Here is a 16139-nt window from a genome sequence, read left to right as displayed (position 1 = left end):
AACCATGGCCTGTGCTAGTTTTCACTCTGGAGTGTGACAGATTTACTAGAGAAGTTATACTGCAGACAGTCAGGGGATTTATATCATTCTCACATTCATGTCCTGTATCTATTTTGAGTAGTAACTTTACTTTTGTTACCATGTCCCCTGTGCAGACTCTTAACGTCATTGTTCAGGAAGAAGGCGGGGAACCTGTGCCAGTGAAGGTGTTAAACTGTGACACCATCACACAAGTTAAAGAGAAAATAGTTGAGCAGGTTTATAAAAACCTACCATATACCCAACGACCAAAAGCCGACAGCTTAGCAATAGGTAAGTGCCTCAGGTAGTCTTTAATGTTTTTTTTTTTTTTGTTTTTTTTTAATAGTTGTCGATGTTCTGTGCATTATTCCTCTTTACATTCTGTTTCCTGATTTCTGTTAAGGGTGGAGGCTTTTTCAAGTAAAATTGGGCAAGCTTCCTGTAATGTACAAAAAAACCAGGTTATTTACATGTATGAATCCCTTTATAGTAAACTCCAAGAGATCAGGAAAAGTAGTTTACTACCGTATTTTTCGGACTATAAGACGCACTTTTTCTTGCCTGAAAGTGGGGGAAAAGACAGTGCGTCTTATAGTCCGAAGGTACCATAAATGCCCCCTCTGTTCTACTTTGCAATGTGTCTCACCGAGTCTACCCTTGGTTTCCCGTGTGCCATCTGCCTTTCTGTGTATCTAGTCTTTCTAGTCTTGATCTAGTTTTTCTCACCGCACGTCCCACCCTCCCCTTCTGGTATGGTATATACCGGTGCGATCAATGTTGTCTCCCGGACCTTTATGCAGCCATCCAGTCCCCCGCGCTGCAGCTCCAGCTGATGCTGCCGTCTCTGCCTCCATGCGGCCAATCGAGGGAGCGCTGCAAGCCGTGTAACGAGGTCTTCGGGACCTCCGTGCAGCTATCCAGTCCCCCTCGCCGCGGCTCCAGCTGATACTGCCCTGCTATGTGGCCAATCAGGGGGAAGCGCTGCAAGCCAATCACGGGGGAGCCGATGGTCTCGGAGGCGGGACAATGGCTCCATTATTGGGCCAATCATGGCACTTGCTCAGTTGCAGCGAGTGCAGTGATTGGCCCAGTGGCGGAGCCATTGTCCCGCCTCCGAGACCATCGGCTCCCCCGTGATTGGCTCACAGCGCTTCCCCCTGATTGGCCACATAGCAGGGCAGTATCAGCTGGAGCCGCGGCGAGAGGGACTGGATAGCTGCACGGAGGTCCCGAAGACCTCATTAAACAGCTTGCAGCATTCCCTCGATTGGCCGCGTGTACCTGAAGGCTTGAAACCTGTATCCTGCGGTTTCTCCGGACGCTACCGGCCGTGATAGTGGTGCGACCTGACCGCTACTTGGGTGACATGGAGCTAGGGGAGGCCGAGCCAGGGCCACTTCAGCGACCGCCAATGGAGGACACAGGAGGTGAGGGGGGCAGATGGCACATGGGACACTGGATGGAGGAGGCACAGAGGGGAAACACACAGGAGGACAGATGGCACAGAGGGGTGACAGGAGGGCACAGGGTGGCAGATGGCACACTGGGGACACCAGACGGGGACACAGGAGGGCACAGGGAGGCAGATGACACAATGGAGGACACAGGAGGTGAGGGGGGCAGATGGCACATTGGACACCAGACAGAGGGGGCACAGAGGGTTGATGGCACAAAGGGGACACACACAGGAGGACAGATGGCACACAGGGGTGACAGGAGGGCACAGGGTGGCAGATGGCACACTGGGGACACCAGACAGGGGACACAGGAGGGCACAGGGAGGCAGATGACACAGGAGGACACCAGATACACAGAAAAGGAGACAGTGGCAAAGGACAGAGAGGACACAGTGACATACGGTAGTAGGACAAGGAGCAAAGCAGGACACAGGGGGACAGAGGCAATCATCAGGGGGACAGAGGAGGTCATGTGGGGGCAAAGGAGGACCCAGGAGGAACAAAGCATGACAAGAAATACAAAGAAGGCACAGGATGGGCATAATAACTGTGGGATGGAGGGGAGAAGATCCACAAGATGCCCCTGCACCATGGATGCACCAGGTTTAGTATATATTTTTTCTCTCCTGGTTTTTGTCCTCTAAACCTAGGTGCGTCTTATGGTCAGGAGCGTCTTATAGTCCGAAAAATACGGTATATCAGAAGTTTACTATATCAGAATTGGTCATACATTGTATATTTTATACAGGCGCATTTACTGTAAAATATTGTAAGTTTTTAGTATGTATGAAGTGAACTATATTTAGTTTTCTACACATTTTATTTTCAGAGTGGAGGCCTGGATCCACAGCACAAATCCTCTCAGATCTGGACTTAACATCACAAAAGGAAGGAAGATGGAGACAGATCAACACGTTAATGCATTATAATGTAAGCTAATATTGTAAAGCCATGTTTAAAGCTGAATAAAATATACCAAAAATTATACAAGGTTGAGACAAGAAATCGGAAGTGTCTCCCCATAAAGTTGAAGAATAAACCAACAGAGTGTTAACATTCTAGCCAAACAGTGCTCGTGTCCCAGCATCTCTTGTAGACAACCCCAACTGAAGATAAACACAACACACGTTTCCAGTACATTTTAACGTGATGGTAAAAACGTGGTGGGTGTTTTTAATATGGTAATGTACTTAGGCATTAGGATTTGTGTGCAAAGTTCTGTGTGTGAACAGAAGGTCCGTTTTAGTATTGACTTTCATTGCCTCTGTGGGGATCCGCTCACTGGAAAAAAGTGTGCCAAGTTCAGACACTCTGGTCAGTTTTCAGGAACGTATCCAACGGATCAGTCTTTATTTGCAAGTCAAGACGGACAATATTTCTAACATTACGATCCGTTCCTCCATTTTTGTCCGGCTTAAAAAGTCTACAGAACAGATACGTTTTTATTGCAAGTGTGAACCGGCCTGAAGTATTCATTGCTTCAAGAAGACCTGTAACCTTACATGAGAAAAAAAAAAAAAAAACCTCCCCTCTGATCATTGCAGGAGCCAGAGGTGTGGCAAAAGGACAGGATTTTTGTCCTGTTAGCAATAGTTGTATATTGCAGCACACCAACAGGTTCAATTTTTGATTTATTAAAGTGTGTATATGGCTATGACTTATGAACAGATTTGCCCATAAACATATAAACTAGTTTTTCAGCCAGTAGATGGGTTAATAAAAAGGAGTTGTGTAGGCTGCGTTTCTGAAACTAGCAAAGTGGACATCCGGGCCCCTATTCAATTCAAATTTCTCCTAGTTAATATTTTCAACTGTTATCAATAAAGAGTGCTAAAAGGTTGTTTTTTTTGGCAGGGGGGGGGGGGGGGGAATTGAGAGCCCACTATAGTGTATAGTATGTATTGGTAAATAATATCCCATAATGCAATAATACTCACAAGTGTGGGTTACCGCTGAGGCAAGTCACTTTCTGTAGGTATGGAAGTAAGGGGCAACACCCCTCTACCGAGGGTGGACAAAAGATTGCAGATATTGCAGTCTCCATTGTTATTCAAATATATGAAAAGTTATTTTAATACGAAGATGAAAAAGGATCGATTTCCTAGGAGACATCTAAGGAGAAAAGGGGAATTGAATAAGGGCACCGGCATTTTTAAAATGTAAGAAAGGTGGCCAGAGACCCTAAACCTCACTTGATGCATTGGACAGTTGGGGAAGATTACCATGAGAATCTCCCTGAGTTACTGCATACACGATAGAGTATAGTCGAGCACAAAATCAAAGTAGGGATTATTACATCTCTGCACTTCTATAAACAAAGCCTTGCTCAGTATTTTCCCCAGTTTTCCGCTTTTACTGACAAAACTGTGGTAAAATAAAATGATTGTCCAGGGTAGTTTTTAAGAATTTATGAAGCTGTAGGGCTATATTTGGCTACTGGTTGGGTCTGATATAGATTTGTGCCATAGAGTACATCCTGCCCAGCATGATATAAAAGTAGGATCTATTCTTCTGTAGTCTTTTTTTCCTGCTGTTTCTCTGAATATAACTCAAGCTCTTTTAAAAATCTTATTAGACGTGTAATAGTATTCCAGTCTTCAGATACACCTCACACCAGCCTGCTGCTGCTTGCAGGAAGAATAGTTATGCTTTATGATACGCATGAGCCTCAAATGCTTGCAGTTGTGTCACAGCCAGTAACATTTCAGATGCATGTGTATGTATTCACAGGTCAGAGATAACGCTACTCTTATATTATCAAGAATTGGAATTTCTCAGCAGCAGGAAGAGAATCACCAGGACTTTCCAGGGGAAAGTAAGCACTTTTCTGCTTCTTTTTAGATTGCTTATATATTTGTGCAACATAAATGTTTCAGCATAACCTGAAGCCTTTAACCACTTGCCGACCGCACGCTTATACCGTGCGTCGGCAAAGTGGCAGCTGCAGGACCAGCGACGCAGTACTGCGTCGCCAGCTGCAGGCTAATTAATCAGGAAGCAGTCGCTCGCGTGAGCGGCTGCTTCCTGTCAATTCACGGCGGGGGGCTCCGTGAATAGCCTGCGGGCCGCCGATGGCGGCTCGCAGGCTAAATGTAAACACAAGCGGAAATAATCCGCTTTGTTTACATTTGTACGGCGCTGCTGCGCACCAGCGCCGTAAGGCAGATCGGCGATCCCCGGCCAATCAGCGGCCGGGGATCGCCTCCATGTGACAGGGGACGTCCTGTCACTGGCTGCACAGGACGGATAGCGTCCTGTGCAGCCTCGATCGCCGGGGGGGGCAGCAGGTAGGAGAGGGAGGGGGGAATTTCACCGCGGAGGGGGGCTTTGAGGTGCCCCCCCCCCCGCATCACCCAGCAGGCAGAAGAGATCAGACCCCCCCCAGCACATCATCCCCATAGGGGGGAAAAAAGGGGGGCAATCTGATCTCTCTGCCTGCTACCTGATCTGTGCTGGGGGCTGCAGAGCCCACCCAGCACAGATCAGTAAAAACAGCGCTGGTCCTTAAGGGGGGGGTAAAGGGTGGGTCATCAAGTGGTTAATATACGATCCTGTGCCATACCTAACAAGAGCACATGACTTCAGCTGCATGTATATACAGTGGTATACCCTTAGATAGTTGTAACTCCAAGGATTGCATGCATTGATGAGAGAATCGATTAGCATCTGTTCTGCCATGCTGTGTATAACACTATGTGTCAGGAATATACTGGGGTGCTTATGATGTAAGGATAATATTTTCATTTTCCTGTCTGCTATGTACTTCAGATGCGTATGTATCAGTGGTCATCTGGCTTTGGGGAAGTTGTACTTGTCTGTGTGACAGTGTGGAATACAATTACCCTCAGTTCCTCTGAGAGCAGGGAGCTAATTAGAAGCCCCATTGTCCCATTATACAAATCAGGACAGAGTCAGGGAACTTCAAAGGCTAACAAAGGACTCTAGAATTTACATCTGACAGGCCTGCTGGGATGGGGAGGAAGCCTTAATCAATTGTCACCCGGAGTGGGGAAAAGACCTTTTTGAAAAGTTTTCAAGCGGCATATCACAGGAAAGGATATGACGCGCGTTATGTATGGACTAGGCCTCTGGAAATCCAATTATGACTGAGGATGTAATTAAATCTAGCTCCCCCCCCCATCCACACAGGCTTACAGCCTTGAGGCGAATATTTCATTATAAAAACCAGGGGACAGCTACCTCAAATCAGTCCCCTCCTGACGGTAGCGGCAGCCGGTCTCCTGGCCCAAGCTAGTGGACTCCTGGTCTAACCAGAATTGTGTCCGTCCACAAGAGTCCAAGGTTCTTCTATCTGGATTCCTGTATTCTGGTAAGCAAACTGCTTGGTGTGTATCTTTGTAACCTCTTATTTTTGTAACTTTTATCTTGTAACATTTTTACTTTGTCTTTTTGTAATCTTTTGTATATATTAAGTTCTGCATTGTTCCACCTTTTTCCCTGGAATATTAAATTATTATTTAATAGGCTTGACTTCTGCCGTACTAAACTTAACACTCATAGCCTAGAAGAGATTGAAGTGTTTTATAAGTCCATGCCTATTTGTATGCTTAAGCAACACTACCATATGAAATTGTAATTGCATTGTGTGTGGGGGCGTTTGTCATACGTTGGCCTAAAGCGCGCAGCTGACCCAACGTACGAAAAACGCCAGTGCGAGTAGCGACAGCAGAGTGGCTAACAGTATCGTTCGGAACGACTGTTAGTGGGTTTTTGCTTCACTACAGTGTAAGATTGCAACTGTGTGTGTGGGTGCGTGGCATTCCCGTATTCGGCCTAAGCGCAAAGCTGACCCGAATACGAAAACGCGGAGTGCGCGCTGAGGACCCAACAGCATAGTTGAAGTGTCTAGCGAACAGCTAGTGGTGGCAGTGAGAGGCGTTCTGAGGGGTCCCAGCCTTGTTTTAGCTTGACTAAGGCTGCTTCCCCTCTCGATCTGGTCAAACCCGCAGTCGGGAACGGTATACACAGGCGTGCCGCGGGCCGGTTCCTGACACTATGTAATATTCGATTTAACTACTGTATGTCACATGAATATAGTTCTGACTATTTTGCTTTTGAAAAGGCGGCTGGTTCAAGCCGGAAAACGTGCGTTAGGCCTCATCCGAATGTCATACTGTGACATAAGGACTTTTTAAACGGTTCTTCATACTGGACTTTTATTACTGTACTACAAAATTAAGTAATGTTTTACAATACTGATAGTTTTGGTATTTCTAGTCTTAAGATTCTGTTCACAATATGCCAGACCTAGCTGGATCGGTACCATATCGATATTGCAGATGCTGGACCACTCTAGTTTCCCCTGCCAATCTGGAGTAGATATGTGCCATTCATTGGATGAATAGCAATACAAGTCGCTGCCTGGAAAAGTTGTATGTTGCCATCTATGCCCCACAGGGAGATTCTGCTGACTTTCTGAACCTTTGCCTAGGCATTGGTTGTGTACATCGATAGTGATTGAGATGCTAATAATTTATATCTTGCATTGAATTGATTCAATCAAATGCACTTCCTGACTCTTGATTGGCTGAGTTACAAGCTAAATGCAATGGCTATCATTCATAAAGCATTACCGCATGCGATAATGCTGAAAACAGCTGACTTTACCGTGCACTTATCAAATGGTCAATTCATAAAAGCAGTTACCGCATGAAAAGCTCAAATTACCGAGCAGTGAGGTAAATTACCACCTTGTGCGGTGATTATCTCAACACATGCCACTAAATTGAATCGGTCTCGAGAAAGTCCTAATAGAGGGGCGAAACGGCCGTCGACTATCCTCCGCACCTCATCTACACGTGTCTGATAAGTATATGTTTATTACTGCATTGATTGCATGTCAACGTTTTTAATGGACCTAATTAAAAGTTAAGCGTTTTATGGCTATGGTAAGCTGCTCCTGGAGCTTTTTTTCTTTTTGATTCATTGCTAAAGCTGATACTCTGGAGGTTGCACCGCCACCTAGTGGGTCTATAACTAATGCAATTGCTGCAAAAAAAATGTCACAAAATGTCAATTCATAAAGATTAGAGCAGGCGGTATTGGGACGGAGAATACCGTTTGCTTTGAAGATGCGATAAGGGTGCAGATAAGAGCAAAGTTAATGGAGACAGATCTCCCAGGCAGCAGGTGTGAGAGAAGAACAAAAAAGACTTTCCAGAATACCCAGGCTGAGTTTTTTAACCTCTTGGGTACCTGTTTTCATATGTGTTTTGTTTTTTTTACATCAGAAAGCCTGCATGTGTAACATTTCTTGAAGTACTTCTAAGCTGTGGCAATTAGATTGCTTAGAAAGACTAATAGACAGATTCAGCACAAACAGAGGCAGTTTAAAAAAAATGCACATCTAAAGGGAAGTTGGAGATGCCTCTTTTATTGTAACGCTGTCTCTGCAGAAGAAAATGTATCAACTCAGGCAGCTTCTCATGTTACCGGCAGCCTTAGTTCGGGAAAATACCGAACTTCTATCGCAACTGTAAACCTTTTATGAATTAGCACACAGAAGTCTAAAATACTGAATGCTGTATTTTTCCCGCCCAGATGTTTTTACCGAACATAATTTTATGAATGATAGCCAATGTGTTTTAAATTTACATGGAAGCCAGAAGAATTAACATTTTATTTACTAGGTCTAGTCATTCACCTCGATCTGAAATCCTAAAGATGAACGGAGAGAGTGGATGTATGTCTGCTCTTCCAGTCTCCGCACAAGGGTCTTGTACTGTCTGACCTTAGTTCCTGATTGCATAGCTTGTAAAGAAAATACCTGTAGTTCAATTTCTGTCTATTGACTTAATACGTTGGCCTCTTAACTCCTGGGAAGGAAACGTGATAACAATTAACATGTGGATAAATTTGACTTATAAACAAAACAAAGAACTAGTGGGGAGAAACAGGATTCTGAAGCCCTGGAGAAGACTGCAGACTCTTAGCTTGAGGCCATGTAATACTGATTCTCTGCCATATTAAACTGTACTGTCACTTATTTCCAGATGTACTATTTACCTCAGGCAAAAGGGGGAAGGAACAGGAAGGTTGCAATACTTCAGGAAATGGTGCATTTTCTTGGGGCACTGTTGTAGAGTAAAATGGCCAAAATTTCATTTAGTGTCAAAATACAATTTTCTCAGCCATGTTGTATTTTTGTGTATTTTTAGGACACGGGTTGCTGGAAGATGAAAACAAAGTATGGCATCTTGTCAGGCCACTTGATGAAGTAGATGAAGGCAAGTCCAAGAGAGGAAGTATGAAGGCGAAGGAGCAAACAAAGGCTATAACAGAAATCTATCTGACAAGGCTTCTGTCTGTCAAGGTAACCATGCGTGGCGAGAACACAAATGTAATAAATACGGTTGGCTGGTTATTAGCAATTTGAGGTTTGTAACTTTGTGATGATTGTGTTTCGCAGGGCACACTCCAGCAGTTCGTAGATAACTTCTTCCAGAGTGTCCTTAATTCCAATCAAGTTGTACCGCCAGCTGTGAAATATTTCTTTGACTTTTTGGATGAACAAGCAGAGAAATACGAAATCAAAGATGAAGATACTGTTCACATATGGAAAACCAATAGGTTTGTCCTTTTCCCTATAATGGTTACATGGCATTGAAAAAAAATCTATTGCTCATTGTTTATAGCGGCGTTTAGAGCATCCACAGTATTTTGGTGCACTTACAGGTTAAGATTAAAGCACAAATTAAGATATACATAAAGACTTCATGTTTTACATAATACATACAGCAAACCCCTGCTGCACCAGTTAATGGATCCCCCCATGTTATTCTAGTATAAGAGCTTATCCAATCAAGCATTTAAGGTATTTTCAATCTGTTGGTCCTTATACTACGTAGATTTGGTAAATCTGTACAACCAAGATTGTATGGTGTGTGTTGAGCTTTAGGGATTGTTATACTGGCTACACTTTATGTGGTGTGGTGAGGTCTGGCCATGCTTGCTATGGGGGGGGGGGTGAGCGAGCAGTACCACAATGGATACCCTTGCTATGGGGGGAGGAGATATGGATTATTATACTGACCATACTATGCTATGTGGTGGAGGGTTCTGATGGAGCAGTACTACACTCCACACACTTGCTGTGGGGGAGGGAGGAGTTGGAGATTGTTATACTGGTCACACTTTGCTATAGGTGGATGAGTGTGGGGGATCTGGCCATGCTTGCTGTGGTGGGAGGAGGACGGGTACCACGCTGTACACACTTGTTATTGTTGGCTTTATGAGTTTCTATGGGATATATTTGCTATGGGTTGGTGATAGGTGGGGGAAAAATTATTGATTGTTATGCTAGCCGTATGGTGGGGGGTGTCTCTCCATGTTTGTTGTGGGGTTGAGGGAAGTGTACCATGCTGGACACACTTGTTACTAGGGGTTGGATGGAGGCCTTTGGAAGGGTTGAATAGATAGATGTTAAAGGACTGAAGAGAGATGTATATGGAGGCAGCCATGTTTATTTCCTTTTAAGCAACAACAGTTGCCTGGCAGCCCTGCTGATCCTCTGCCTCTAATACTATTAGCCATAGCCCCTGAACAAGCATGCAGCAGATCAGGTGTTTGACTTTAACCACTTTACCCCCGCGGTATGAATTTCTCCGTCCCTCCAACCCCCCCCCCCCCGCCCCCCCAAAAAATAACAAGGGATGGAGAAATCGGTACCTCCCGCGCTACCGCCGCTGTCCGCGCTACCGCCGCTCGTGCGTGCGCTACCGCCGCTTGTGCACGCCGCCGCCCGCTCGCCTGGAGATCAATGAATGGGAAAATCCATTCCCGTTCGTTGATCTAAGCCCCCACAATGAGCATTTGCTTCTATGAGAAACAGCGCGATCATTGTGATTTCCCCAGCCTCATTCTGCTTCCTGTATGCGTCCTTCCGGACGCTTACAGGTCGCATGAACAAAACATCACTGTGGCCATCTTGTGGCCAAATAGTAAAACTACACCCTAAAGCATTTCACATATACAAAAACATTAGTTTTACACATTCAATTAACTCATTACCCCTCACACTCCCCAATTTTTATTTTTTTTTTGTAATTGAAAAAAAAATACAATAAAAAAACAAAACAAATACTTACCTTAGGGAATGAACTTTGTAAATATTTATGTCAAGAGGGTATAACACTGTTACTTTATGAACTATGGGCTTGTAATAAGGGATGGATGCAAAACTGAAAAAAGTGCACCTTTATTTCCAAATAAAATATTGGTGCCAAATATTGTGATAGGGACATATTTTAAACTGTTTTATAACCGGGACAAATGGGCAAATAAATTTCATGGGTTTTATTTACAGTAGCATTAGCATGCATTATTTAACCACTTCACCACTGAGGGGTTTTACCCCTTGAACACCAGAGCAATTTTCACCTTTCAGCGCTCCTTCCATTCATTCGTCTATAACTTTATTATTACTTATCGCAATGAAATGAACTATATCTAGTTTTTTTTTGCCACCAATTAGGCTTTCTTTAGGTGGGACATTATGCCAAGAATTATTTTATTCTAAATGCGTTTTAATGGGAAAATAGGAAAAAATGTGGGAAAAAAATATTTTTCAGTTTTCGGCCATTATAGTTTTTAAATAATGCATGCTACTGTAATTAAAACCCATGAAATGTATTTGCCCATTTGTCCCGGTTAGAAAACCGTTTACATTATGTCCCTATCACAATGTTTGGCGCCAATATTTTATTTGGAAATAAAGGTGCATTTTTTTCAGTTTTGCATCCATCCCTAATTACAAGCCCGTAGTTTATAAAGTAACAGTGTTATACCCTCTTGACATAAATATTTAAAAAGTTCAGTCCCTAAGGTAACTATTTTTTTTTTTTTATTTATTTATTTTTTATTTTTTTTAAATTACAAAAAAAAAAAAAATTGGGGATTGTGGGAGGTAATGAGTTAATTTATTGTGTAAAACTAATGTGTTTGTATATGTAAAATGCTTTAGGGTGTAGTTTTACTATTTGGCCACAAGATGGCCACAGTGTGTTTGTTTACATGCGACCTGTAAGCGTCCAGAAGGACTCTTACAGGAAGCAGTACGAGGCTGGGTAAATCACAATGATCGCGCTGTTTTTCAAAGAAGCAGCAGATCATTGCAGGGGCTTAGATTAACGAACGGGAATGGATTTCCCCGTTCATTGATCTCCGTGCGAGCTGCGGCGTGCACGAGCGGCGGGAGCGCAGCGCACGAGCGGTCGGAGCGCGGACAGTGGCGGTAGCGCAGAAGGTACGGATTTCTCCGTCCCTGTTTTTTTAGGGGGGGAAAAGGGGACGGAGAAATTCTTACCACGGGAGGTAAAGTGGTTAAAAACTATAATGGCCGAAAACTGAAAACTGTTGTTTTCCCACATTTTTTCCTATTTTCCCATTAAAACACATTTAGAATAAAATAATTCTTGGCATAATGTCCCACCTAAAGAAAGCCTAATTGGTGGCGAAAAAACAAGATATAGTTCATTTCATTGCGATAAGTAATAATAAAGTTATAGACGAATGAATGGAAGGAGCGCTGAAAGGTGAAAATTGCTCTTGTGTTCAAGGGGTAAAACCCCTCAGTGGTGAAGTGGTTAAAGTCAGATCTGACAAGACTAGCTGCATGCTTGTTTCTGGTGTTATTCAGATACTACTGCAGAGAAATAGACCAGCAGGGCTGCCAGGCAACTGGTATTGATTAAAAGGAAATAAATATGGCAGCCTCCGTATACCTCTTGCTTCAGTTCCCCTTTAAGGCGATTACCCTGGTAGCTTCTGAACTCTTATCAGCTCAGCATGGAGCACGCAGAAAGGAGTAGGAGGAAGAAGTAAAGCAGGCACTAGTCTGGTCTATATTTACATAGCCTTTTTCCACTCTTCCTAATGCTGGGTACACACTGAGATTTTATGGTCGATTTACTGTCAGATCAATTATTTCCAACATGTCCGATTTGTTTCCAAGCATTTTCCGATAGATTTCCTATTACGGTTAACGGAAATTGATCTGAAAATGCCCGGAAATTGATCGGAAAGCAAATTGGACATGTTGGAAATAATCGATCTGACAGTAAATCTACCATAAAATCTCAGTGTGTACCCAGCATTAAGCCCTTGTTCAACTAAGCCTAAATCTGCAGCGTTTCCCTGCAACCAAGTAGGGCATGAAAATACTGGCTGTCTACCTAGTGGCTTGCCTTCCAGATTCACGCTGCAGTGTTATGCAGCATGCAGCCGAATCCCTGTAGCTATGCATAGCGCTTCGGGCTGTGGCTACACAGCAGAACGGGAGCCGTGGCCAAATCGGAAACAGCCGTGGCTCCTGGTGGAAACTGGCCGCTGCTAAAATCAATTACTACATGCTGCTTTTAGTTTACAAACAGTATAAGCACAGAAGTAGTACTTATACTAATATTATTTATTTATGTAGCGCCATTGTCTTCCATATAGCTGAATGGAGTAAAACACAGACAATATTAGGTACCGTAAATAAATGTGTAGTCCATGCACATTACAATCGGAACATGCAGCAAAACAAGATCAAAATACATATATTTAGCTTGGCTTGAAACTGTGTAGATATTACGGCCAGAACTCGGAGTCTGGCCACTTGGGTTCTGGCTGGCCAAAATGCGAATTGGCTGTGCTACAGCGGCCAATGTAAGAAATGAATGAATTGAAGCGGCTCCGTCTCCTCCGCCTGCTTCCCTCCTCTCACCAGTCGGTCCAGTTGTGAGTAGTAATTCGAGTCCGGGGCTCTGGCTCCTCCTCCCATACCCACCTCTCGCCACTTCACCAGACTTTGGGTTCTGGCCGTAACATATACATGTGACTTGGCTGACTTTGTAATTAATAGCCCATTTTCTTTTTTTAAACCATATGTCATGTATGTGAAAGTTTACTGCTCCCTCTAAAATTTAAATGCATGTTAAATGTAGGTTTTTCCTTTGTAAAAGGCTTACAACCCATTATATAGTCTTAGTTAGGTTTGATGCATGAAGAGCCTGCTGGCAGTGCATGGTGTAAGGAAGTGTAACTTTGTTCAGTAGAGGAAATTTTGCCACAGTGTGTAAAACGCTGCTGCTTTTTTTGTGAGTGAAGAACTTCCATTTATTAGCACTAGTGATTTATCTTTACAGTCTGTGTGACAGGTTGTTGTGCACATGAGTTTTGATATGGAAAGAGAGGTTTTATATTCATGTTTTACTATATTCAGTAAAAGCACATTGTAAATCCTGTTGTGTTGTCTTACTGTTGTTTTTCATCCTTTCTTGCAGTTTATCATTAAGGTTTTGGGTTAACATACTGAAAAACCCTCACTTCATCTTCGATGTACATGTCCACCAAGTGGTGGATGCATCCTTATCGGTCATTGCACAGACGTTCATGGATGCATGCAGCAGGGCAGAGCACAAGCTTAGCAGGGTAAGTGTCATCCTTCCACATAACTAACCTTCCTTCATTTCCTGACTGAAAGTGGGCCTAAGGGCTCTTTCACACTAGAGGCTGCGGTAGAAAAGGCTGAAACTCAGCCTTTTGCTTAACGCCAATACATAGCGTTTTGAAAGCGTTCTACAGCTCATATGAAAGCGTCCTTTTTTTTTTTTTCTTCTATAAAAATAAGTGAACAAGTCATCTGTAAAACGCTTTGAAAACGCTGAAGTTGGCGTTTTCCATTGACTATCATTGAAACGCCAACAGCCAACTTCGGCTGTAAACAGCCCTGAAAAAGCTCCTGGGAGCGTTGCAACGCAACGCTCCAAAACGCAGAGTTAGATGTGAAAGGTAAAATGAAAGTCTATGGACTTTCATTTTACCTTGGAAACCGCCAACTTCGGCTGTGGCGTTAAAACGCCAAAAAAGTCCTCTGGTGTGAAAGGGCCCTAAGCACTAGATTGGAGATCGATAGAAATTCTATGCATCTTGGAAATTGGCCAAACCAAACTGACAGGTTGGCCTAATTCCAACAGGCATAGTTTTGTTTGAGCCTGTGATGTCGAATTCCTGAGATACTTACTTCGGCTTTGTTCACATCTAAAATCGTAATCCCTGACGCCAGCGATTTGCGATTTTGTGGGCGATGACACAAGTCAGGAAGTGAACTCTTTGACGCGGAAATGCATAAATACAATGTATTTATTTTTCAAAGCACTGGGGAGCAAAAATGCTCATAAAGGCAGAGCTTTGCTGAGCGGTTCATTAACAAACTGCTCAGATGAGAACACTCTCATAGGGAATCATTGCACAAGCTTTTTAGGGCGCTTTTCAAAATCACCGGTGCTTGAAAAAATGGCAAAAACGCCCTTGGTGTGAACGAGCCCTTCCTCTATTAGCAATTGACACTCAGTCAGCAATAGTAATGGCTTCCTGCAATGACACCCTCCCTCTTGTGTGAATACTATAGGTGCGTACACGTGCACAGTTACTGTCTGTCACTGCAGAGATCGGGACGCTGTCTTTTTCCACAGTACCCCTCACAATATTAGATATGAACTGTGTAGGAATCTGGTTAAACACACATCTCATGACTGTAACCTGTAGCTTTATACAGCTCTTTGCACTACAGTACACTGGAGCCTGCTCTTGTGCCATACCTGGCTGAAAGTTTCCCACTCTGAGCACCAGACTGCTCAGCATACCAAAAATGGCCTTACTTAATCAGTGTTTAATTGACAAGTGTGTCACCCAGCTCACTGCTTGTTGTTATTCTGCCATTCAACACTAAAAGATCATTGAAAATGGCTTTCTTATTTAAAATTGTAATACGGGAAGACTGCAAAAGGAAGGCAAACTGGATTCCTACATTGACATTTTCCTTCAAAGTATTTCCATTTTTAGCTCACAAATGGTGCCCCCGATCCTCCTCCTTTGGAATAAGATATCCTAAAGCTTGTTGGCGCTTTGAGTACGCCAGGAGAAAAGCGCAATATAAATGTTATTTGCCTTGTCTTGTTCCATGTATTGCGTTAAAGTGGTCAGACTGGATTATTGGTGTGTTCTTTTATTACTGTGGCACTGGATGAAAAATTGCTTAGTGGTACAAAGAAACTATGCTAAAGAGATGATCTAATCACAATCCCCACCACAGCTGATCAGTGACTCTTCAGAACCACACCTGTCAGCATTGTCCCACTAATTCCACCTCTTCCTCTCCCAGCCTGCCAAATAATGCATGTCCTGTGACCATGGAGCTAGAAAGAAAAATGCCTTCATATATGTAACAGGCAGTTTTAACAAAAATCATTTGTGTGTTTGCATTTAGCTTTGCAATCACCATTTCTGTTGCCTTGATTTATGTTTGTTTAAAAATGAAATTTAAGCGTTCATGTCAAACACACAAACAAAATAAACCTTGCCTTCAGAAAAAAATTATAAATATTTATTAGAATGCATCAACTGAAAACAAGGCCAAGAAATCTTGGTTTTTATGTATTTTTTCTGCATTGAAATACATTTATGCATTTGTATATTCAAGGATGCATACTGTTTGTTTTTTGTTTAGCTTTGTTAGTAATTGTTTTGGTTTTGTTTAAGGAATCACCCAGCAACAAATTGCTCTATGCAAAAGAAATCTCAACATACAAGAAAATGGTGGAGGAGTAAGTTATTAAAATATTTTCACTTAGTCATATTTTTGTCATGTAGTCTCCTTAA

General features: G+C 43.1%; 1 protein-coding gene across 1 annotated transcript in view; it reads left to right on the top strand.

Moving 5' to 3' along the window:
* Window positions 1-16139, top strand: part of PLXNB2 (plexin B2) — a 324368-nt gene that overhangs the window by 301745 nt on the left and 6484 nt on the right. Inside the window, exons 27-33 of the mRNA XM_068273635.1 lie at window positions 156-312; window positions 2308-2408; window positions 4209-4293; window positions 8657-8811; window positions 8908-9068; window positions 13763-13910; window positions 16020-16084. Of these exons, the coding sequence (XP_068129736.1) occupies window positions 156-312; window positions 2308-2408; window positions 4209-4293; window positions 8657-8811; window positions 8908-9068; window positions 13763-13910; window positions 16020-16084 (872 nt within the window). The remainder of the gene's footprint in view (window positions 1-155; window positions 313-2307; window positions 2409-4208; window positions 4294-8656; window positions 8812-8907; window positions 9069-13762; window positions 13911-16019; window positions 16085-16139) is intronic.

The sequence above is a fragment of the Hyperolius riggenbachi genome, chromosome 3, assembly GCF_040937935.1.
Source record: "Hyperolius riggenbachi isolate aHypRig1 chromosome 3, aHypRig1.pri, whole genome shotgun sequence".
In the NCBI taxonomy this organism is placed as follows: domain Eukaryota; kingdom Metazoa; phylum Chordata; class Amphibia; order Anura; family Hyperoliidae; genus Hyperolius; species Hyperolius riggenbachi.
Note: the sequence above shows the minus strand (reverse complement) of the source record. Positions and strands in the feature narration are given on the sequence as shown.